Raw genomic sequence first — 23,398 nt, 5'->3', positions numbered from 1 at the left:
CTCAAAATGCATTTAGAGAAATTATATGTCCTTCAACATGGCGCGCTGAAATTCATTTCCGGGTCACTACCGAAGGACCGAGGAGTCGAGGAGTCGAGGAGTCGAGGAGTCGAGGAGTGGGATTTGATGAAATGAGAAAGGGCCCTGTTCGTTCTCTCTAGCCTCATCCCAATACCCCTCCTCGACTCCTCTCATCCCCTCCTCCGGGACTTGACCCGGAAATCGATCAAGACACGCCATTTTGAAGGATGTCCCAATAGCTGAAATGCACACGGAGGAGTCGAGGAGGGGTGAGGGAGGAGTGCGGGAGGAGGGGTGCGGGAGGATACACACGAGCAGACTACGCGGAAGTGTTTTCACTACTCGCGTATAAAAGCCCCGCCCCCACCTTCACAGCTGGTCGATTTCAAGAGAGGAAAACAGACAACTGGAAGATGAGTGGAAAAGCGTCACATAAATGTATAAGTGCTCACAGCTCCGTTGGAATTTTAATGTGCAATTCATTTCTAAAAGGCTTTCGCATTACTATAATTATATTTTTATTTAAATGTAGGTTACATTTTACACCAAAACGGAACACAAAAGCAGGACCAACCATCATACTGTACATTGAATTCCTTGACTAACAAGAGAAAGATTCATTCATTTAAATAAATATTTAACCAGAAATGGGCCGGTTCTAAAGGGTTATTCAGTTAAGCCCGATGAGAGGGGATACAGCTGTGCACATGTCATCATTAATAGACCTCTTTAAGAGTGACGTTTGAGTGAACGAGGACATCCCAATTAATACCTGAGGACTCCTCTGTCCTCGCGTCACCTCCTCGTGTCTCTCGCTCGCATCTTACGGAGGTGGAGCTAAGATGCAAGGAAGGGACGCGAGTGAGGGAAAGGAGGAGTTGAGGAGGGGTATTGGGATGAGGCTTTAATGTCTGGTCAGACATCAATCTGTTCCACGTAGCGCGCCCCCTAGAGGCCTGGAGCACTTCCGGAATGTTTTTTTGTGTTTTGGAATTTGTACGTGCTTTGGACTTTGCATATCGTTTTTGGTATTTGCAGCGTTTTTTTGTTGCGTTTGTTTTCAGGATTTGTTTGTTTTTCATTTCAGGATTTGCAGCTATTTCCTGCTAATGTATTTGTTTTTGGCCGTTGTTCCGCGTTTGCTCCTGCCGGCCACCGTATAACACCAATGGTCAGTCACAGTTTGTTGTCGAATTGTATGAGCTACAGGCAGCAACAACTGGCAATTTAGCAACATATTAGCATACAGTCAGAATGTAACTTACATGTGAAGAGATGGATTTTAAAACCTCTTGTTAACACTATAAATCAGGTATTAGTACTCTTGGACAAATTTACTCTGAACAATCAATTGATAAGTCTGTAAATTGGAGTCTGAAATAGTATGGAATTAAAAATAGAAAATGTGTAGAAAAACCTGTCACGGAGACATTAAATAGAGTCAGATACATTTTATTATAAGTGAAGATTGGCTTCCAGCAGTTACAGAAGAAAGCCGTACATGATGGAAGCCCATATGGGACTTTAAAAATGATCATTAAAATGTTATTCCACATGACCATATTCAAATAAAATTGGAAAAGCTGTTTCATATTTAATTGTCAAAGACTTTTAACCTGCTGCATAGTGGACACTATTCAAATATTCACTAAGTAGATCACTTTAGTAAGTTAGAACTGAGCATTTGAGAAATATGTAACACAATTGTATTTCATTTAACAATATTGTAATGATGAATTTAAGAAGCACTTATTTTCTATAAATTAATCAGCCTTTTTGTGTCGCACAGTTGCCAACACAATACATTTAAATGATATACAGTCCTTGAGTAAACATACTTTGTTATTTTCCACCACGTACTGCCACCGCTACAGCTGTCATTGTTAATTCTGTAATACTAGTTCTACTACTAATAGCCAAAACTCAAATGATCTGCTGCCTCTTAATAAATCGTCAGAGATGTTGCATTTATGATTTAACCCTTAAGCTACAGGACATATCTTTCACCCTGAGATGTGTTCTTCATTTGGATACTACAGCTGACCAGGGAATGTCATTGATGTCTGCTGTAGCACTCTCTTACATAAAATACATGTTGATTCACCTTCATATAAGTAAATAATACATAACAGAAAACAATAATACATAACACAAACAATTCAGGTGTAGTATTACATATAGTTGATATGTTCATTGTGAGCCATGGATGTATACAGAGGTTGTGAGCACAACACACTGATAGAAAAGCTTTGATTTCCTGAAACCTGAATTTTTATTTCCTGTAAATTGAGAGGGGAGGAGCAACACTCATCATGTGATCCAGGAACAGAACAACAGGAAGCAACCCTGACACTGATATGTTCAGTGAGTTAAGTTTCCATTTCGATGGAAGCACAGGCAGGGTAAGTGTTCATTTTATTAGTTGATTCCCGTGTGGACTGTGGAGGAAAGACATTTTAGAATGAACTCAACAGTAGTGATGGCAAAATGAAGCTTTGAATGAAGCGTCGAACCACTTGGACAATTGTGTCGGAAATAGGTTCATTTCTCGAAGCTTCAGTTACAGCGACCTCTCCTGGCGAAGTGTAAGGCTGCAGTGGGTTAAACGTATCTTTGCCTTGAAAAATATTCGATGCACACACACACTAAGACTGAATATCATGTTCTATTTGCAATTAAAGATTGATAATTGTGTGTATTGGGTTATTGAGAAGAGACTAGAGAGTGCTGGACATTTTTTTGGGCGGAGGGGGCCTTTTATCAGTCATTAAAGTATTACAGTTGAAAAGCAATGATTAGAAGTTTGACTTTTCCGAGCTTTGAACCAGCTGCGCGGAGGACATCGCCGCATCCTGGCCGCAGGCTCTATCCACTGGGCTAACTATTCCTTAGACAAGGGGTATACAACCTTATTGATCAAAAGAGCTATTTTGCTCCTTTTTCCAAAACATTTTTTTTGTCTGGAGCCGCAAAACATATTTCCTAGCTTGATAGCTAATAAAGTTGTATTTATTGTTATATCAGACAAAAACTACAGTTTTTTTTGCAATTATTAGGCTATTTATTACATTATATAAAACTGTTAACCTCTAATAAGAAACAAAGAACTCCTATAAGGAGAATTAAAAATAATACACAGGCCTACTTTAAAATAAATTAAACACAGCACTTGGGGAGTCCTCTGCACATTTGAAGGAAAACAAATATTATTAAAATGGACCCACTTTGAAATAAATAAAACATATAGCTGCACCCTAAAAAGAGTTAAAGGTAGGGTAGGTAAGAATGGAGAAACCAGCTCGAGTGAGCTAGAATTTGGGGGAGTGCTAGTGGATCGCCGGAGCTGTTAGATTAACATTAACATGCTTATTGTAGTTGTGAGTGCACTGCCTTGCGGCCTGTAGTAGCACCGTCCTTGATGGAGCATATGTGTGGGCTGGACCTGTATTTTACAGGAAAGGAGTGAGCAGAGAGTATAGTAGTTGTCGATTCTTTTTCTGTTTTCTGTGAATATCTGCCTCACCACCCTCTCAGACTTTGAGTTGCGCGCGCTACGCGCTACTAAAGAGACGTGTTACCATGGAAACCAAACAATGGTGTAGCTGTATTAAAGTCCGAGTGGAAACAGTTGTGTGTAAATCTGATTTTGTCAGAAATCGGGAGAAATGCAGGAGAAATATGACCCCGGGAAGAAACCGGGAGAGGGCAATGAAATCGGGAGTCTCCCGCGAAAATCGGGAGGGTTGACAAGTACACCTTTGACAACTTCTCTCTACATATCAAACATACCGGTAAACCAGCATCGTTTGCTGTGAAAGCATATAACTCTGTCCACACATAATTAAATCCTGTTTTCCTCCGGTACTTTTCTTTGATTTATCCATAGTTCGCTCATCGAGCCGGGGGTCAGGTTATTCACCCGCAGGAAAAGGCGCTCGCGCGGGACCGTCGACCCCTGCCTTAGACCGTTGAAGTGTCACAACTTCTCCATATTTCGAAGTGTTTCACAAGCCAGAACGACCTATTTTTCTTCCTGGCTTGCTCTATAATGATACAATTCAAATGCAATGCCAACAACAATGCAAACTACGACAACAACCCGCGCATTGTTTAGAGCGGTTATAAAGTGTTGAAGCGCTTAAATTCGAAACTGTGTCAACCTGTCACCTGTCAGAATCGAGACGAGGCAGTGCATTGAATCGCGTGATTGTACCGCGAACCAGTGAGTTGATTCATTCAGGAAATGAAGCAGTTCTCATTCATAACACTCCGTTCGATGTCTCACTATGGGATGCGCCTCATCGCGGAGCAAACAGAAGCATCAATCTCATTACGCCAATCCTGATTGGCTGGTGATCTTGACGTCAGCGTCAGGGAATCCACCCCCTATAAGTAGCTTGCGCTACGCCGCATGCGTCATTCAAACACCTCTTCTCGCTTCAGAGCACATCTCTATATTGGTAGCCGGGCTAGCTCACACAGTCCACAGACGGAACCAAGCTATCCAAGCTAACTTCGGTCGACGGGCGCTCGCCGGCTACTTCGATATATACTTCTGCAAGAAGACTGTTAATACTAACACACCAGTTAGTATTGCAAATCGACCTCGCCGTTTTTTCTTCGGAAATAAAGGTAAGGTTTTGATTTTTTCAAGCTAGCAACACACGTGTTGCTAGTTTGTCTTCCCTCACTACCGACACCACGGTAGCGAGGACGTTTTTTTTTTTTTTTTTCTCTCTCACACCAGAGGAGGGGAAGATAAAAAGGGTATTAACACACCAGTTAATATTCTTTGAGAATAAAATTCTACACCGTCGTTTTTTCTCCGGATTAACGACAGGTGGGGAAGTATTTTTTCTCAGCAACGTACCTGTTACGAGCGGGTCCTCTCCACGCCGTCACCACGGCGACCGAGATGGACGCTTCTCTCCCTCACACCAGAGGAGTCAGGGACTCGGAGGCTCGGCTCTGTGGCTGCGGGTTGAAGATATCAGGCGCAGACTCACACCAGGTCTGCTCGTCCTGTCTCGGGCTGGAACACGCCCAGGAGGCTATCGACAACCCCGGCTCGTGCGGACATTGTGCCCGCTTCACCATCAAGAGCCTCCGCCGACGGCTAGCACGCCAAGCTAGCTTGTCGGGTCAGGACTCCCTCATGTCCTCTGATTTACCGGACGGAAATCAGGACACGGGGGCGTCCACCACAGAGATGGAGCCCCGCACTGTGTCGGTCTGGGGCTCATCAGTAGTGGCAGCTGCAGAACCGGAGTCCCGCGCCGTGTCAGGCTGGGACTCGGTGGCAGCGAGGGACGTGCGAGCGGAGCCCCGCGCTGTGTCAAGCTGGGGCTCCCAACTGGACCTCACCATGGTCTCGCCCGCGGATGATGTCCCGGAGTTGGACTACATGGAGGACGAAGAGGATGAAACCTCTGGATTCCTCCTGTCCGACTCTGATGAGCAAGACGATGATGTCTTCGTGTCATCAGCTCAGGCTGCAAAGCCGGGAGCGATGGCTGCTCTCCCGGGCGATAGCACACCAGCTTCGCCCTGTCTGAGTATAGACCTGCAGGCCGTGTGTCAGCGTGCCGCAGCCAGACTAGACATCTCATGGCCCGAAATGGCCAAGGAGACCTCCAGGTCCCGTTACGAGGGGAAAAATTAGCCCCAAGCAACGAGGACAAAGAGGCAACTCCTGCCGGTCTTCCCGGAGATGTTGGATGAGGTGTCGGTCTCGTGGAGAGACCGGCCCTTCAGCAACAAGGCCCCAATCCAGGGTGCCTCCTCCCCTAGACTGCGACGGTATGGAGAGGCTCGGCCTGCTCCGCATACCGCCGATGGAACCGCTGGTGGCAGCTCACCTCCTCCCGAGGATGGCGACTACACCGAGCAGGAACCCCACGCTGCCGGCAAAGGCGGACCGGTTCCAGTCAACCATGACTGAACGGTCCTACAGAGCCGCAGCATTGTCTGCCAGGGCTTTGAACATTTCCTCGCTGCTAACCGCTTACCAAGCGGAGCTCTGCGAGGATCTATCGAGTAATCCTGGACCGGCAGTACTGGACGAGATAGCCGCGATCACGGACATCTGTCTCCGCGTTCAACGCTGCGCCGTCCAGGCCACGGGAAAGGCAATGGGAATTATGGTGGTGCAGGAAAGAGCTAGATGGCTCAACCTCACCAACCTCCCAGACCGGGAAAGAGAGGATGTGCTGGACATGCCCATCGTTCCCGAGGGGATTTTTGGATCTGCGCTCGCTTCTATGCAGAAGAGATGCGAGTCCAAGAAGAAGAAGAAGCTGGCGGCCTGACAGCCTCCTCTTCTTCCCTCGGTGACGGAGCTGGAAGGTTCCCCAGCTCCAGATGTGTTCCCGCTGCCTCGAGAGATGCCTCAAAGCCATCCTCAAGTGCACCGAAACACATGTCACAATATTGCTCTGTTTTCTCGGATAAAGCATTTTCCGCTGACGCATCCAGGCCTCAGGCTGAGGGCGCAGCTCAGAAAAATGAAAGAGAAAACAATAAAACCAATAAACAGCCCGCCATTTGTTCCCCTTTTGAGAGCAGCTACGGCCTCTCTCAAAAGGCGGACGATGAACGGGTCTGTGAAGGCACCGTCGCCACGCGCATGCGCAGTAACGACTGGGGCTGTGAGGCTACCACCGTCACGTGCAGGCGCAGTGCCGGCTGGGGTTGTGAAGGCACCTCCGTCACGCGCATGCGCAGTGTCGGTGGGGACTGTCAAATCGGGGTACCACCGTGTTCAGACACTAGAGGGCCCCATAACACAACAAATAGAGACTCAGAGGGCAAAAGACGTGACATCTCCGCTGGCTCTAAGGAGCGAACAGTGGAAGATGCTCACAACGTCTGCTTGGGTGTTCAAGACAGTTACACGGGGCTACAGACTCCAATTCGCTGTCACCCCCCCTTGCTTCTCGGGCGTTCTGTATTCACAGGCCCGAGGGGAGTCAGCCCACATTGTAGAAAGAGAGATCCTCTCGCTTCTAGAAAAGAAGGCTATATCTATAATACCCGCCGAGCGGAGTCAGAGCGGCTTTTATTCCAAGTATTTCCTCGTTCCCAAACGGGGAGGGAACGGAATTCGGCCAATACTAGATTTGAGGGCAAATATCTAAGAAGATACAAATTCAGAATGCTCACTCACACATCTCTGCTGCGTCTCGTGCGACAAAACGACTGGTTTACATCAGTCGACCTGAAAGATGCGTATTTCCACATCCCAGTATATTACCCACATAGGAAATATCTGAGGTTCGCATTTCAGGGGATCTGTTATGAATACAGAGTACTTCCCTTCGGTCTGTCTCTCAGTCCAAGAGTGTTTGTACGATGTACGGAAGCCGCGATAGCCCCGTTAAGACAACAGGGTATTCGCCTGGCAACCTACCTAGACGACTGGCTGCTTCTCGCACAGTCGGAACAGGAGGCTGTTACGCAGACAAATGTCCTCGTAAAGCACCTGCTCAACCTGGGTTTCATAATAAACACAGAAAAGAGCATGTTGTGCCCGGCACAGACTGTACTCTTCCTGGGTTCACACCCGCCTGTCAGCGGAAAGAGTGAAAGCTTTCAGAGCTTGCCTCGCTCATTTCCAGCTGCGCAAACATGTTCTTTTCAGATCATGCCTGCGGTTACTGGGGCTCATGGCGTCAGCCATCCTGGTTGTACGACTGGGACGGTTACACATGAGGGAGTTTCAGCGCTGGGTAGCCGCTCTAAAACTAAACCCCGCGCGTCATGGAGCACGGAGAGTGATGGTTACTGTGAAATGCGTAATGGCACTGCGCCACTGGCTGCACCCGACTTTTCTGGTACGGGGCGTGCCTATGGGTGCTGTCCTTTCACGGAAGGTGGTCACCACAGACGCATGTCTGACAGGCTGGGGAGGTATTTACGAAGGTCGTCCGGTGAGGGGTCTCTGGAGCAGAGACCTCCAGCGGTCGCACATAAATTACCTGGAGCTTTTAGCGGTGTTCCTCACCCTAAAACGCTTTCTGCCTTTTCTCAGAGGACACCATGTCCTTGTGAGGACGGACAATACGACCACAATATCGTATATAAACCGACAAGGGGGTTTGCGCTCTCTCCAGTTACACATGCTGGCACGCAAACTGATCTTGTGGAGCTGCGGCCGTCTCCTCTCTCTGAGAGCGACGCACGTACCGGGTGTGATGAACCTCGGGGCAGACCTGCTGTCCCGAGGTGTACCACTATATGCAGACTTGACTCTACATCCAATGGTTGTGAGCCAGCTTTGGGTGCGTTACGGCCGAGCCGCGGTAGATCTGTTCGCATCAAAAGAAAATGCTCACTGTCAGCTTTTCTTTTCAATGCGCGATCAAAACGCACCATTAGGCGTGGACGCGCTCGCGCACATTTGGCCTCCGGTCCTCCTGCTTCCTCCACTAGGTCTCTTTATGACTGTAAGTGGAGGGTGTTTGAGGACTGGTGCCTTCAAAAAGGGCACACCTCTTTTCAATGCCCTGTGGGAGTGATTTTATCATTTCTACAGGACCTAATTGATAAACACAGAGCTTTCTCCACGATCGAAGTCTACCTGGCTGCTATTGCTGCATGCCATGTGGGTTTTGAGGGTAAGACGGCCGGCCAGCATCCTCTGGTCTGCCGTTTTATGAAGGGAGCTCGCAGGCTCCTTCCTGTTTCCAGGTCACTGGTGCCCTTATGGGACTTGACAGTGGTTTTAGATGGGCTCACTCGAGCCCCATTTGAACCCCTGGAAGAAGCTGACATGAAGCACCTGTCACTCAAGACAGTGCTGTTACTGGCCCTGGCATCCGCCAAGCGAGTCAGTGAGATTCATGCGCTATCTGTACATCCTTCATGCACTCAGTTCGCCCGAGGGTTAACGAGAGTGTTGCTGAAGCCCAACCCTGCCTTTATACCTAAGGTGGTTGGTTCATGTACCCCCTTTGACATTGAGGCATTTCCTCCGCCGCTGTGTCCCTCCGGGGAACAGCAGCCGAATTTGCTATGTCCAGTCCGTGCTTTACGCACTTATATGGACAGATCAAAAGAGTTTCGTCATAATGACCAACTCTTTGTGTCCTGGGCTAACCCTCAGAAGGGCAAGCCTGTTACTAAGCAACGGCTCTCTCACTGGATTGTGGAGGCAATTGCTTTGGCTTACACGAGTCAGGGTCTGCAGGCACCTTCACATGAAGTGAGATGTCTCAGCAGACGGCCCTCCTTGCTATGGTGAAGCGAGAAGAGGTGCTTATTTTGAATGACGCATGCGGCGTAGCGCAAGCTACTTATAGGGGGTGGATTCCCTGACGCTGACGTCAAGATCACCAGCCAATCAGGATTGGCGTAATGAGATTGATGCTTCTGTTTGCTCCGCGATGAGGCGCATCCCATAGTGAGACATCTCACTTCATGTTACTCTGAGAACTGGGGTTACGTAAGTAACCTATAGTTTCTGGTTCGGACGTAACATGTCACGTGATTTGAAGCAGTTGCTGCTTCGGACGTCACATGTCACGTGATTTGAAGCAGTTGCTGCTTCGGACGTCACATGTCACGTGATTTGAAGCAAGCTTCGAAGCACTGCTTCTATGGAATAGGAAGTCCAGGGTTGAAGCTCCGTTCGAAGCTTCAGTGTCAAACTGCCATAACTACTCAACAGTTTGTGTCATCTGCACACACAACGTTGTTGTTGGCTCAATAATACGCATTAAACCTGACATAACCCAAGAAAGCTGTGTGTGTGTGTGTGTGTGTGTGTGTGTGTGTGTGTGTGTGTGTGTGTGTGTGTGTGTGTGTGTGTGTGTGTGTGTGTGTGTGTGTGTGTGTGTGTGTGTGTGTGTGTGTGTGTGTGTGTGTGTGTGTGTGTGTGTGTGTGTGTGTGTGTGTGTGTGTGTGTGTGTGTGTGTGTGTGTGTGTGTGTGTGTGTGTGTGTGTGTGTGTGTGTGTGTGTGTGTCTGTCTGTCTGTCTGTCTGTCTGTCTGTCTGTCTGTCTGTCTGTCTGTCTGTCTGTCTGTCTGTCTGTCTGTCTGTCTGTCTGTCTGTCTGTCTGTCTGTCTGTCTGTCTGTCTGTCTGTCTGTCTGTCTGTCTGTCTGTCTGTCTGTCTGTCTGTCTGTCTGTCTGTCTGTCTGTCTGTCTGTCTGTCTGTCTGTCTGTCTGTCTGTCTGTCTGTCTGTCTGTCTGTCTGTCTGTCTGTCTGTCTGTCTGTCTGTCTGTCTGTCTGTCTGTCTGTCTGTCTGTCTGTCTGTCTGTCTGTCTGTCTGTCTGTCTGTCTGTCTGTCTGTCTGTCTGTCTGTCTGTCTGTCTGTCTGTCTGTCTGTCTGTCTGTCTGTCTGTCTGTCTGTCTGTCTGTCTGTCTGTCTGTCTGTCTGTCTGTCTGTCTGTCTGTCTGTCTGTCTGTCTGTCTGTCTGTCTGTCTGTCTGTCTGTCTGTCTGTCTGTCTGTCTGTCTGTCTGTCTGTCTGTCTGTCTGTCTGTCTGTCTGTCTGTCTGTCTGTCTGTCTGTCTGTCTGTCTGTCTGTCTGTCTGTCTGTCTGTCTGTCTGTCTGTCTGTCTGTCTGTCTGTCTGTCTGTCTGTCTGTCTGTCTGTCTGTCTGTCTGTCTGTCTGTCTGTCTGTCTGTCTGTCTGTCTGTCTGTCTGTCTGTCTGTCTGTCTGTCTGTCTGTCTGTCTGTCTGTCTGTCTGTCTGTCTGTCTGTCTGTCTGTCTGTCTGTCTGTCTGTCTGTCTGTCTGTCTGTCTGTCTGTCTGTCTGTCTGTCTGTCTGTCTGTCTGTCTGTCTGTCTGTCTGTCTGTCTGTCTGTCTGTCTGTCTGTCTGTCTGTCTGTCTGTCTGTCTGTCTGTCTGACTGACTGACTGACTGACTGACTGACTGACTGACTGACTGACTGACTGACTGACTGACTGACTGACTGACTGACTGACTGACTGACTGACTGACTGACTGACTACGACTCATGTAGAAACTTGTTTGTCTTGTGTTACGATTTCAAAGAGTTTGTCCTTATGTCTTACCCCTCAGACTGCCTCCAGATCACAAAATGAGTGATTGTAAGGAGGGAAGTGAGGATTTAGCAGTGTCTCCAGTACCAAGCTGTCGGTCTATGAAGAGTGATGATTCTAAAGAAAACCCTCCAAACTTCAGCAATGAACCCGGACCCTCAGATGCAAAGTAGGAGAACTTTTGCACGTCCACTCATATTCAGCTATCTGTCTTAGGTGTCTGTAGATTTTGTGTTAGTATGTTAACGTTTTTAACTATTTGCTATCCTAAATGTAACAAACGTAACCGTCACAAAGCCAAATCATTCGTGCCATCTTCCTTAGCATCTGTGACAGCTGTCAGTCACTTAGAGAAGCCGTAATCAAATCTGAAGTGGACTAATGCCATTTTAGTAACAGTAATTTGTGTGTTTAAGTTACTTAACTGGTTTCAACATCAGATTGTTGAACAAGGATTCATGCAATATAAATCTTGATCTTGATTGTGCAGAGGTCAGTACAGCAGACAGAGAGCAGAGTCTCCAGCACCCAGCTGTCTGTCTATGAAGAGTGACTTTTCCAAAGAGTCCCCTCCATACTTCAGTAATGAACCCGGACCCTCAGACTCAAAGTACGACTCATTTCAAGTTACCCTTGCCTTTGCAATGTTTATTTTACATTTTTTGTATGTATATTGGTATTTTCTAACAAAATGTGTTTGCAAAGGTAACAAACCTTTCATCAAAGATGCATTCTTCTAGGTATCTGTGACAGCTGTTTGTCCTCAATAAAACATGTATTCTAATCTTACATTTATTATTCATATTTCTTGTTTTTCCAGAGGTCAGTACAGCAGACAGAGAGCAGAGTCTCCAGCCCCCAGCTGTCTGTCTATGAAGAGTGACTTTTCCAAAGAGGCCCCTCCATACTTCAGCAATGAACCCGGACCCTCAGACTCAAAGTAAGACTACATTTCAGTTACCTCTACCAGTGCAATGTTTTTATTTAGATGTTATGTGTGTCTAACCCTCCTGTTGTCTTCTGATCAAATCTGACCGATTTACTACTTTCATCAATCATAACTTTTTTGTTTTACATTCGATTGCATTAAGGCTTTATGATATCTTTCACAGTAGACATTTGAACATATACAATTGCTGATCACCACTTTCATTGCATTTTGGATGATTTAGTCAACTTTGTAACATGGTGTTCCCGGTCACAAATGACCTCCATAAAGAAAAGGAATTAGTAACCATCCGGATCAGATAAAACACACACACACACACACACACACACACACACACACACACACACACACACACACACACACACACACACACACAGTTAACTATGTTCGTTATTCTCGTGTCCAGGAGAGAAGCTTTAAAAGTAAGTAGACCAATGGAGTCTCTGAGAAGGTTCAAATGGGTACTTTAATTAATAAAAGGCGCGGTAATGTTACAAGCAGAAGATGATTCAGAGAGAGGGATGTAAAAAGCTCCCTCTCTGTGGTCGGTCGAGCAGAAGAGAGCACACAAGGCTTCGTCCTTCCCTGGTGCTGGCTGTTCGCTCCTCCTCTCTGGGAGCTGTAGTGACGTAGGGGACTTCCCCCTCGTTCTTCTGAGTCCGATATTGCGTTAAACGGAGGATTCCGACATTTTACATTCATTGCTTACTTCCACTAGCCCTTTCTCCTCCTTATCACTTTCATAACTTTATATGTAATACATTTTAAAGGCGTCTATAGCCACTTTAATGATATTACTTGACGGTAGTCCCGGATGTCGTCATGAAGGATTTTCAGAATAAAAGCTTAACAACTGGTTGTGCACAAGAATTTCTGGTTTTTCAGTATAAAACAGCATTTAAACTGACGGCATGTTTAAGCCACATTAGGCTATGCCTATTCAACTGGCGGCCCGCGGGCCAGATGCGGCCCAGAACCAACTCCCGAGTGGCCCAGCCTCCCGTAGCCAAATTCCTACACTAGTACAGACCATGAACGCAACACTCCGCGTTGCATAGAAACCACCAAACCACAACGCAGCACGTTTTTTGAAAGTGCATCTAGTGGTGTTAGTAACGGTGGTCCTATGAGAGCAACTCTAAAACATGTCCCTCTCAACTCTGAAGCGTAAACAGAGACAAAACGGTAATTGATCTTGTGGAGCAGATCCAAGTCAAGCTGGACCTTTTCGCTACCGACTTGAGCACGGGTCGGATGCTGCATTTCCCGACGCTCCCCAAACACATCACATCTCCGGCACAAATCCCGGATGTGATGACACATTTCATTGCGAGGTTGAAAGAGAACTTTGCCGGTCGATTGGATGGACTTGCTCTGCCCACAGACGTGATGATGGGCTTTGCCAGAGACCCCTTCACTGTTGCAATAGAGGGGGACGTATCAACCAGAGCAAAGGAAGTGGTCCCCTGCATCGACAAGGGGAAATATACACTGGAACGTATTGACATGCAGCGCACTAACGGGCCAGCGAAGTTTTGGAGTGAAGTCAAAAAACAGCAGTTCCCTAATGTTCAGAAAGTAGCGATCTGTGTGCTCAGTATGTTTGGATCAACATACACATGTGAATCAAGCTTTTCACACATGAACTCAATCAAAAGTAGCACTCGCTGCTCCCTGACTGACAGCACTCTTCACCAATGTCTTAGGATTGCATTGACATCCTATGAGCCAAGAATCACTTCAAAACAAAAAATGTCCCTTCTCCCATTGAGAAAGTCAGCGATGACAAATCACAAATGAGGTGATAGTAAGCACCTAGAGTAGTTTACTATAGTAGACGTGTAGTGTAGTATTCATTCATATAGTTACCCGTATCCCTTGTTATGGGTTTGTGCACTGAAGTGTTTGACAGTTCTTTCTGTATTCATTTAAATGCACTTTGTAATGTGTCTGGGACAAATGTGACCAAAACGTATGATCTTTTTGTTATTACTTGAAAAGTGAAAAAATATTGCTACAGTACTACCTCTTTGTGTTGCATTGGAGCTCTTTAGCTGTTTTTTTTGTATGTGAGCACATTTATTAAGACTGCTATTATTGTATTCAGTAAATGCACTTTGTAATGTGCCTGGTTCAAAAAAAAATAACCTGAATATTTGACTTCTAAAGCAAACAAATGTAATGCTACAACTGTGCACTTTTTTTTCAGATTCTGTTAAATTAATGCTAATTTGTTGTGTTTTTATGCACTTTCTGACCTACCTTTATTAGATGAACAATGAATACAAATTGCATGTTTTTCATCGCAGTAATATGTGTTGGTTTAAAATGTGTCACAACCCGCTTTTTACAGGCCGCTGAATGTCTGGCCCAGCTGAATTCTTTAGTGATAAAATCTGGCCCAACTGAATGTGTAGTTGAATAGCCCTGGCTATACCATCAAAACATTGATTTTAATTTCTAACAGTCCCTCCTTACCAGTGACGTGCGGTGAGGTTCATGGCTGGTGAGGCACTGACTCTTTCAGAGTCAGATTTACAAATATTATATTTTGACCTTAATCAAAATATTTGGTTATTTTCAAAAGCTTTTTTAGTCTGATGCTTCGATTCATTTTAAACAGACCGTTCAACAAAAGGATACCAAAAATCTAAATATTGGATTGTTCTTTCTTAGTAAGATCCCATTTTCATTACAATTGTGGTTTTACCTTGACTTGAAGATTAAGTCCATGCTCTCCTTCTGGACAACAATCTCTATTAGTTTTTTGTAAAAGTCCTCCTTATCTTCCTGTAGTTTCAAAAGTCTAGTTTGTTGTTTGTGTCTACCGTCTCTGCGTAGAATAACAGTAGCAACAAGAACCCGTGGGCTCATGCCGTTATATGATGAGACCAGCGAGCCTAAATATCATATATACGTTAAATAAGTTATTTAGAGACTATGGATGGCGAGGATAAATGTAATAAAGGGATCTACAAACATTACATTGGTGACCAACAGTGAGATGGTAACAGGCATGCGCTTAGTGCCCGCGCTCCAGCCAGTTTCTGTGGGGTGACGCATTCTGAGGTGAGGCAGAGCTCGTCTGTGCCTCACCTCACACCACAGTAACTGGCTTGAGCGCGCTCACAAAATAAGTGCCCGCGCTAAATTAGTGCCCGTGCTCCAGCAAGTTACTGTGGTCTTACGAGAGGCAGAGCTCGTCAAGGCTCTGCCTCCCCTGCCTCCCCTGACTGCACGTCGCTGCTCCTTAAACACCTTTTAGGTGTGTATCTAACACTGAAATCAATGAGTTCTTCATCTGAACCTTGCATAGTACATAACTCATATTACAAACATACAATCAAAATGGAATGGTTCAAATGGCCTTAACTTTACAAAAATACAAAAAAATACTTTGACTGGTTCAAACATAAAAGTTTTCCCTTGTGCATAACTTCTAGTGTTTACATTCAATATCATTCTTCAAAATAGCAGCAATTGCTTATTATTAGAACATTTCTTTCTCCCTCCTTTCACAGAAACCGTTCTCATACCACGCTCAGTGTTAAGGCACTTGTTTTTACAAAGTGAAAAGAAACAAACCATTTTAGAATAGCAATGATTTATAAAACATGAGATCCACCATATTAGAATAGTATGAAGTAATAAAGAATAAAATAAAATATCTTGGATTGGCAAAGTAAATTGAAAAATTAAAATAAACTATCTTGGAATAGTGTAAAGTAAAGTAAATTGAAATGGATTCACTCCATTTTAGCATTTTATTTTGCTCCCTTTTTCACATGATTTCATAATTTAAAGACTCACATCGGCTGGACATTCATTGAACAATCTCATCTCTGAACATCCATATAATTTAACATCATTCAAACTAACTCATCAGTGTCATCAACATCTGTATACGGGGGTGGGTCGTCTTGTTCTGCTAGCATTTGTAACTGTCTCCTCATGAGAAATGTACCCTCCCTCCTTTCATAGCATTTAAGGTATGAAAGTAATATGTTCTCTAGAAGGGGCCGTTGTGCGTTCTACTCTGGGTTACGGCATTCTAGACGGTCATTTCTGGGAGAAGATTTTGGTCAGTTACAACAGTTGTAGAATTTCATCACTCAAAAGTTCCTACTTCGGTACCTTTGGGTGGTCTGTTATAATGCTGTGATAAAGTCCCTGAAATGGTGTGAAAACCGGTGGAATATTAATAACTCATTATACTAATTTATTTTCAATTCTGGTTTACTTAAATAACTATGCTAACCCCTTTAACAGTGTGTGGAACCTTGGGTGCCCAAGCATGTGATAATTACTCCCTCCTTTAACAAGGATTTTAAAAACAGAAGTCATTTCATTAATGGTTTGTAGTTCAATTCAGGAATGTTCACTTATGGCTAGGGCTGTGCGATTATGGCAAATATCATAATCATAATTATTTGGGTCAATAATTGATATCACGATTATTTTGACGATTATTCATTGACCATTTATTGAACTTTAAAACAAATAATATTTTACCAATAAACAAGATCGACAAATATGTTGGAGTGCACTTCCAAAACCATACATTAATATGATAAATACAAATAAATTAGACCACAATAAATTAAATCAAATATGTTGCAGTGCACTGTCACAACCTACTGAAAACTCCTTAACATAGCCGACATTTTGGTAAAACATATTCAACATATTCCACTCAGTTAAACGTTGAAGGCTGGCCAACCGTCATGGTCCAGAAGTAACAGGAAATAAATGTTGAACTACAATTTAAGACCAAATAAAAATGTTTTGGCCACCATGGCAAATGCTGGTAGGGCTGCTCATGTCATCTCTTAAAGATTTTTTGCAAGAAACACCAGCCTGTTTACATTGTCTGGTTTCAGAGATGAGCGCAGGCAGGTGACAATATTGCCACCTGTACTGAAGACCCTCTCTGAATAGACCCTCCAGAAAAACGCGGGCAAAAATCCTTGATTATGCGATTAAACATGCAGGGTTTTTATGTGATTTTATGCAGTGAAATTGCGGGAAGTTGCGAAAAGGAATAGATTTTTTTTTAAATATTGGGCTGTCTTATTTATTCTCTCTCACACAAAACCTGCCACTAACGTTAAACCCCTTTCCTATTCAATTAAACACATTCAATGTTTATTTATGTAAAAGCAATTGGGCTATTTTAATCACACTCTCTCTCTCTCACACACACACACACACACACACACACACACACACACACACACACACACACACACACACACACACACACACACACACACACACACACACACACACACACACACACACACACACACACACACACACACACACACACACACACACACACACACACTTCTCCGCCTCATTCTGTTTTCATTTACTCGTTCGTTATCTGACCAGCTTCAATCTTGTAGGCTACTCACTTCGTTTCTTGTAGCCCTCGAAAGGGTTTTGGAGGTTGATGCCTTTTTCCACAACAGATGGGTATGTTTTGGTGAACAGGAGACACTTATTTTACTTTTTTAATGGCTTATCAAGAACTCAAACACAACATCTTGGTGTCATTCTGGACAGCTCCCTCTCATCTGCACCCCACATAAAAAACATCACCCGGACTGCATTCTTTGTACTGTCTTAAAACCTTTCCTTGGAATATGTTATGAATTGTAAGGTGTCCTTGGGTGCTTTGAAAAGCGCCCCTAAATAGAATGAATTATCATTTATTATCTGAAACTATGTAATAACTTTTAAAACTTTTTCCAGTCACTTGCCCCATGCATTCAGCCGCAGCAGGCCATTCACTTTGATTTTATTCCATTATAAATGTCATCATTTCGACAATAAATAAATGCTACATAAACGTTATCTTGCACATTTTATCTAACCATCTCCGTTTCTAACTTTCAATATATTTTTAAAGAGATCTCGCTCTCTCATATGCGTGCGGGGGCGGGGCCTCACAGACACGCTGCATATCTCTCTCGCTCAGACATGCTGCAGCGCTGCAGTGTGCACACAGTTCTGCCAGTAATGATTACATTTTGTGAGGAATCTTTTCCACCAATAATTCCAATAAGTATTCCAAAATGTATTCCCTTCAGGTTTACGAAAGTAACTGTAATCAGATTACTCGTTTTTCAAATGTAACGCAAGTTGAATACAGTTAGCCTACTTGATTTTTGTATTCTGATTACGTAACGCAGCTACATATATTCCGTTACAACCCAACCAAACCCTGCTTCTAGGCTACTGTCCCGCAGCTCCTGCCTCTCTGTTGGACTCTGTCGCAGCGGGGCTACTGCTGTGGTGCGGAGCGCATTAACCACAACCAGACTCTTCACAACGAAGGATCACTTCTTCTTCAAGGCAGGGAAGGTTCCGCAGTACGCAGTCTACTGTCCCGCAGCTGCTGCCTCTCTGTTGGACTCCGGTACTGCACCTTACTCACAAAACGTTGTAAAAATGGGTAGGGGGCGAACCAAGCGGCAAACTCTGTGGAAGAGCCGGGACGCCAATACGGAAGTGGCACACACTGCAGTTCATATATTGGCCGATAGGGACTGACTGCAGAAAGGAGCAATTTCCATAGACCCCCATGTTAAAATGCCCAACTTTACAGCAGAAAAAAACATGTTTCTACCCATGGATGCAATAAATATTATTATGATTATAGTTAGATTCCACCATCATGATTATGGATCTGTGAGTGAATTGTTTTCTAACACGACCCTTTTATTTATATTAGGTCTTAAAGGTTTTGCATAAATTAGGGCGTGGTCACATTGAGTGACGGCTCTGTGAAGTGACTGCTGCTGTTAGCTTCTTGTCTCTCTGCTAGCTGCTCCGTGAAGCTATAGGCACTCTGCCTGTTCAGCTCATCCAGGGAACACAACTTCCCCCGGCCGTGTTTGTTTGTTCTTCATGCTTATATATCGGACTATTGTGACTCGCTCTGCGGTTGAAACAGACGGTGCATGAATTCGGTTTTGCGGTAAGTGAAATTTGAGTACTTATTTATGTGTGAATGATTTTAATCAGCTACGTAATTAATGTTACGGCTTGGGTTAGCGTGTAAGCGAGTAGCAGCTACGTCGGTGCTAACGATGCCAATAGTAGCCTCCAAGTTAAAATCATAGACTCTATTTATAAAGGTTAAAACGAAATAGACAAGTGTTAAGCGTTAAGTGGGATAATACTGTTGAACAAACGGCTTCTGTTTGAGGTTGATAAAATAAGGTCATCCTTGTAACTTAGAGAGATGATTATTATGTAGGTAGGAACTGTATGCATCGCTAAGGTTAATTTAAATTGGCTATGCTCAAGTATGTAGACAAGCTAATGTCGAAGTAGTGTATGTGAAATCAACCTCACAACAAGATGTGTGTATATTACAATTATTAATGTCATATTTCAAGATGATTACTTAGATATTACAATATGGTTGGTTGAGCTGGAGTTCATTATTGATCTTACACGTTAACATCACAGTCATCTGAAGAACAAACCCAAACCTTGTTGTTTTTATGAATTGCATTACCAAATTGGTATCAAATAAACAGCAAGCATTGCTAACACAACTTCCAAAGTTACAGTAAAATAAAAAGGACCCTGACTCGGACAATACACAATCCAACATGTTCAACAGAAGAGAATCAGTTATATTGTTTGTACACATGGTACTTTACATATATATCTGTTTGTTTAAGGTGTCCAGGTGATGCAGACAGGCTGGACCAGAGAGTGAGAGACAGAACTGGACTCCTCAGAGCAGTGAACTTCAGCACAGGTACAAATACTATTTTTTTCATACTGTACAAAGAATCAAGAAAGTATTGACTTTAATACACTGATATACATTCCATTAAACAATACTAGATCACCTACACACCAGTGAAGTTGAGGGGTTTTTCTGTGCAAAAAGTTACATTTAGATGTTAACAAGCAATATGATTTTGTCAGCTTTCTAATTTAATGTATTAAAGGCAAAGATATTTAACACAAAGTGAGAACTGCTACTATTTATCTCTCAATATTGTCTGTAAAAACGTGGTAAAAGTTATTCTTTCAGTGAGACAACAGAGCAAGCTTCTACAGTTGCACTATGTTTTGATAACAGTTAAATATTATTTTGATAACATATATTTCAATGTTGATGAACTTCATACTGATCATTCATAATCTGATTGTCTTTGTAGCTCACTGTTGAAATAAAAAAAAAACATTACAATTACAAAATAATTATATCTACAGCCCCTAAACACACAAACACACCGCTTTCATAAATAACACACTTGTTCTGCAATAATATGTTTTATGTTTCCTGTAATTTTTGTTAGGAAAGGACATGCCTGAAAGACACAACATTTTCTCCTTCTCTGAGGGTCAAGAATAACATCCAAAAGGAAAATTAAAAGCTGATGCTATGAGATTTTAAGACCAGTACACTAAGAAACTACTTTTATTGTAAAAACAGTCAGCTGATCGAATGCACCTATTTCCACATCTACACTCCATCAGCTGATTATTTATATTTGCCTCGCTTTATGAGCTTCACATCACTTGTGCCTTGTACCGCAGAGTTTGCAATGTCACAAATAAATGCGGCCAATCTTCAGTCAGATGTAATCTAACATTTTCAGTGAGAATAATGGACAAAAGGAGTGCAAATACACATACAATTTATTGAAATGTGAACCAAAACTTAATCAAACATGTTTTAAATAAAAAGCACATATGGACAGAAGGTGTAAAACTATTAAAGTAAACACATTTAGTCAAATAAAGTGACAGACTAGGCCTGTGCAGTTGGTATCAGCTTTGCCCAGCATGGGCTCCTCCATCAGGCCTGGACCCCCTCACAGAGGAAAGACCCTCAGTCCTCTCCAAACCAACAGACAGGACGTCCATCACACGGAGGTTTCTCCCTGAAGTCTCTGCAGCTTTCTGGACACCACGCTGTCTCAATCCGTCCACACTGAATATGAGAGGGGGAAAATGAAAATAACAAATGCTTTAAACAATAAGAAACATAAAGTTGACTGTTGAGTTGCTCAGTTTTTTTAGATTGTCAATACTATTACTGTATAACTAATATATCAGGTTAAGAAGCACATTCAAATAAAGATTGGTCTTTAAATACATGTTGTCTTTTGAATTATTTGTCTCAAGTCAAGGATCTAGAACTGGTACTTAGTTTTAATGATACAGTCTGGTTATTATGCTGTTTGAAGGAGGCCTCACAGGTAAGAGCACTAACTAGCGACCATCACATGTACCTTAGCTTGACTTAAATGTATTAAACGTATAATTAAGTGATATCAAAATATAAATAACTAATGTCATGCAAACATATTAATATTTGCTTGATTCCAGTGTTGAATTTAGCACAATTGCATACAAACGTTAAGGGATTTTAAGATTCTGAAGTATTATGCTAAAAACTCAATAACTTAGATTATTATTTATAGTTTTGCTGAATAGTTTCATGTCCGCTTACCTTAGAAACGTAAAATGCCACGGCAGTGTGCAGATGGGGAGCATGTTAGCTTAGCTTGGTAGCTTCAGCTAGCTCTGGAACTTTCAGCTCGGTGGCAGCAGGTCCTGCCTCGGCTCCGCCTCTTTGCCCTTATTTGGAGCAGGCTGGAGAAGGCGGGAGTTGAACTCTGACGTCACTGTCGAGCCGTTAGTGGCCGACTCCGCCTACTAAGGGCTTCTCGGCAACTCTGCAGAATCCGTTGGGTGACGTCACGGACCCTACGTCCATTTATATATACAGTCTATGGGGCGAACACAGTAACCACTCCGCCAACGCCACAGTCCCCCCCCTGTCGTGCGGGCCGGATGAGAATGTCTGGCGGGCCGGATGTGGCCCGCGGGCCGCCAGTTGGTGGTCACTGCTCTACGGTGTTGTTTAGGGCTGCCCCCGACCAAAGATTTTCCTGGTCGACCACTGGTCGTCAGGTAAGGCCACTGGTCGACCACTGATCGACCAGTGGCGCGAATGAAAGCGCACGCAGACAAACCGCCTTTTTCGCGCAACCGGCAAGTAATTAAATTATGATTCTGAATGTGTTGGAAAAATCAACAAGGAGACTGTCTTAACATTTTGTTAATTTATTTCAACAAAACACACCATATAAAAACATCACACAACTTATGAACTTTTAAAACCAACACAATAACTTTATAAAACAAACAAAAACAGTCTTCTGTTAAAAAACTAAATTTAAACTATATTTTTCGTTTCTTTTAAACATGTAAAATAAATATAAATTATATAAACAAACGAATAAATAAATATAGGCTCAAGCCGACTTAAATATTTAAATATCAGTATAAACAGGCCTACAGAGAAGTATTCTCAACATGAAAATAAAACTTTCAGTTTTTTCCTGAGGTCGGAATGCAAACAAAAATTATAAATATACCGCAAAACTTAACTTAAACACTTCAGTTGAACGAACGAAAGAAGACAACTATAAACTACAAAACTATGGTGTTATATTAGGCTAGGCCACTACCTGACTTTCAGGGTTTCCCTCCGATCTTAGTCTTCTCATATTATGAGACAAGAACACGAGTTTGTCTGTGTTGTCCGGGAGAAGTGAGCTCCGTGTCTTTCTCACAATGAAGCCGGCTTTGGAAAATATGCGCTCCGATGGCATGGATGTGGAAGGGATGGAGTGGATGCGCTTAGCTGCTCTGGCAAGCTTGGGATAGCATTCCTCATTCATTTTCCACCAAATCAGTGGTCCCTTGTCAACCTTGGTTCGGTCCTCCAAGTATGTCTTCATTTCATTTTTCTCTTCTTCCGTCTGTTGATCTTCATCAAAGGCCATCAGCATTGATACGTCCTGCTGCTTTTCCCTTTGCCTCTTTGATGTGGGCTCACTTTCCTCTGCGCCGCTGCTGTCCTCTCTCTGAGCAGTAGCTTCTTCTGCTGGAGATAAACTCTCAGCCAGATCCGACACCATTGTGTATGCATCGTCCCGTTTCTCTGCACCGAGGAATGACAAGCTCTTGAACCGTGGGTCAAGGACTGCAGCTTGAATATATAGGCTGCCCTCCAGACTCCCTGTGAGCTCCCACCTTTTGTCGATTTCCTCTGTGATTTTTTTCTTAACTGCCTTCACGGTCGTGCTGTCATCATCACGACTCAACAAGTGGCGCCTCTTCATGTTGACGAGCATCGGCAGCGTAGCAGACAGAGATGCGTTTATATCTTGTGAGAGCAGCTCGGTGAGGGTGATCATGGGCCTCAGCACGGAGACAATGTCCTCCGCTGTCCTCCATTGGGCAGTTGTGAGATCCAGATCTCGGTCAGACTGGTGGGTGGTCCCGGGTTCTGAAAGCACAGCTGTAACCGGACATCTCTGTTCCAGAAGACGCTCCAGCATCGAATAAGTGGAGTTCCATCGTGTGGACACATC

The 23,398-nt window shown here is 43.9% G+C and overlaps 1 protein-coding gene and 1 long non-coding RNA gene across 4 annotated transcripts in view; one reads left to right on the top strand and one right to left on the bottom strand.

The window, feature by feature from the left end:
• Positions 1 to 2,231: 2,231 nt before the first annotated feature.
• Positions 2,232 to 23,398, top strand: part of LOC307028403 (NACHT, LRR and PYD domains-containing protein 3-like) — a 104,489-nt gene continuing 83,322 nt past the window's right edge. The window contains exons 1-4 of one of the 3 annotated variants that reach the window (XM_079663393.1): positions 2,232 to 2,423; positions 11,046 to 11,195; positions 11,517 to 11,636; positions 11,847 to 11,966. In XM_079663393.1, coding sequence (XP_079519519.1) covers positions 2,407 to 2,423; positions 11,046 to 11,195; positions 11,517 to 11,636; positions 11,847 to 11,966 — 407 coding nt within the window. In that variant the 5' untranslated portion in view covers positions 2,232 to 2,406. The remainder of the gene's footprint in view (positions 2,424 to 11,045; positions 11,196 to 11,516; positions 11,637 to 11,846; positions 11,967 to 23,398) is intronic. The other 2 variants (XM_079663394.1, XM_079663392.1) reach the window with 2 other exon arrangements.
• LOC307028406 lies at positions 17,163 to 22,302 on the bottom strand. The gene is made up of 2 exons (XR_013804985.1): positions 21,466 to 22,302; positions 17,163 to 20,943 (listed from the first exon to the last, which is right to left on the bottom strand). It is a non-coding gene; the product is annotated as an uncharacterized lncRNA (long non-coding RNA).

This window comes from Notothenia rossii (genome assembly GCF_949606895.1).
Source record: "Notothenia rossii genome assembly, chromosome: 2".
Classification (NCBI taxonomy): Eukaryota; Metazoa; Chordata; class Actinopteri; order Perciformes; family Nototheniidae; genus Notothenia; species Notothenia rossii.
Note: the sequence above shows the minus strand (reverse complement) of the source record. Positions and strands in the feature narration are given on the sequence as shown.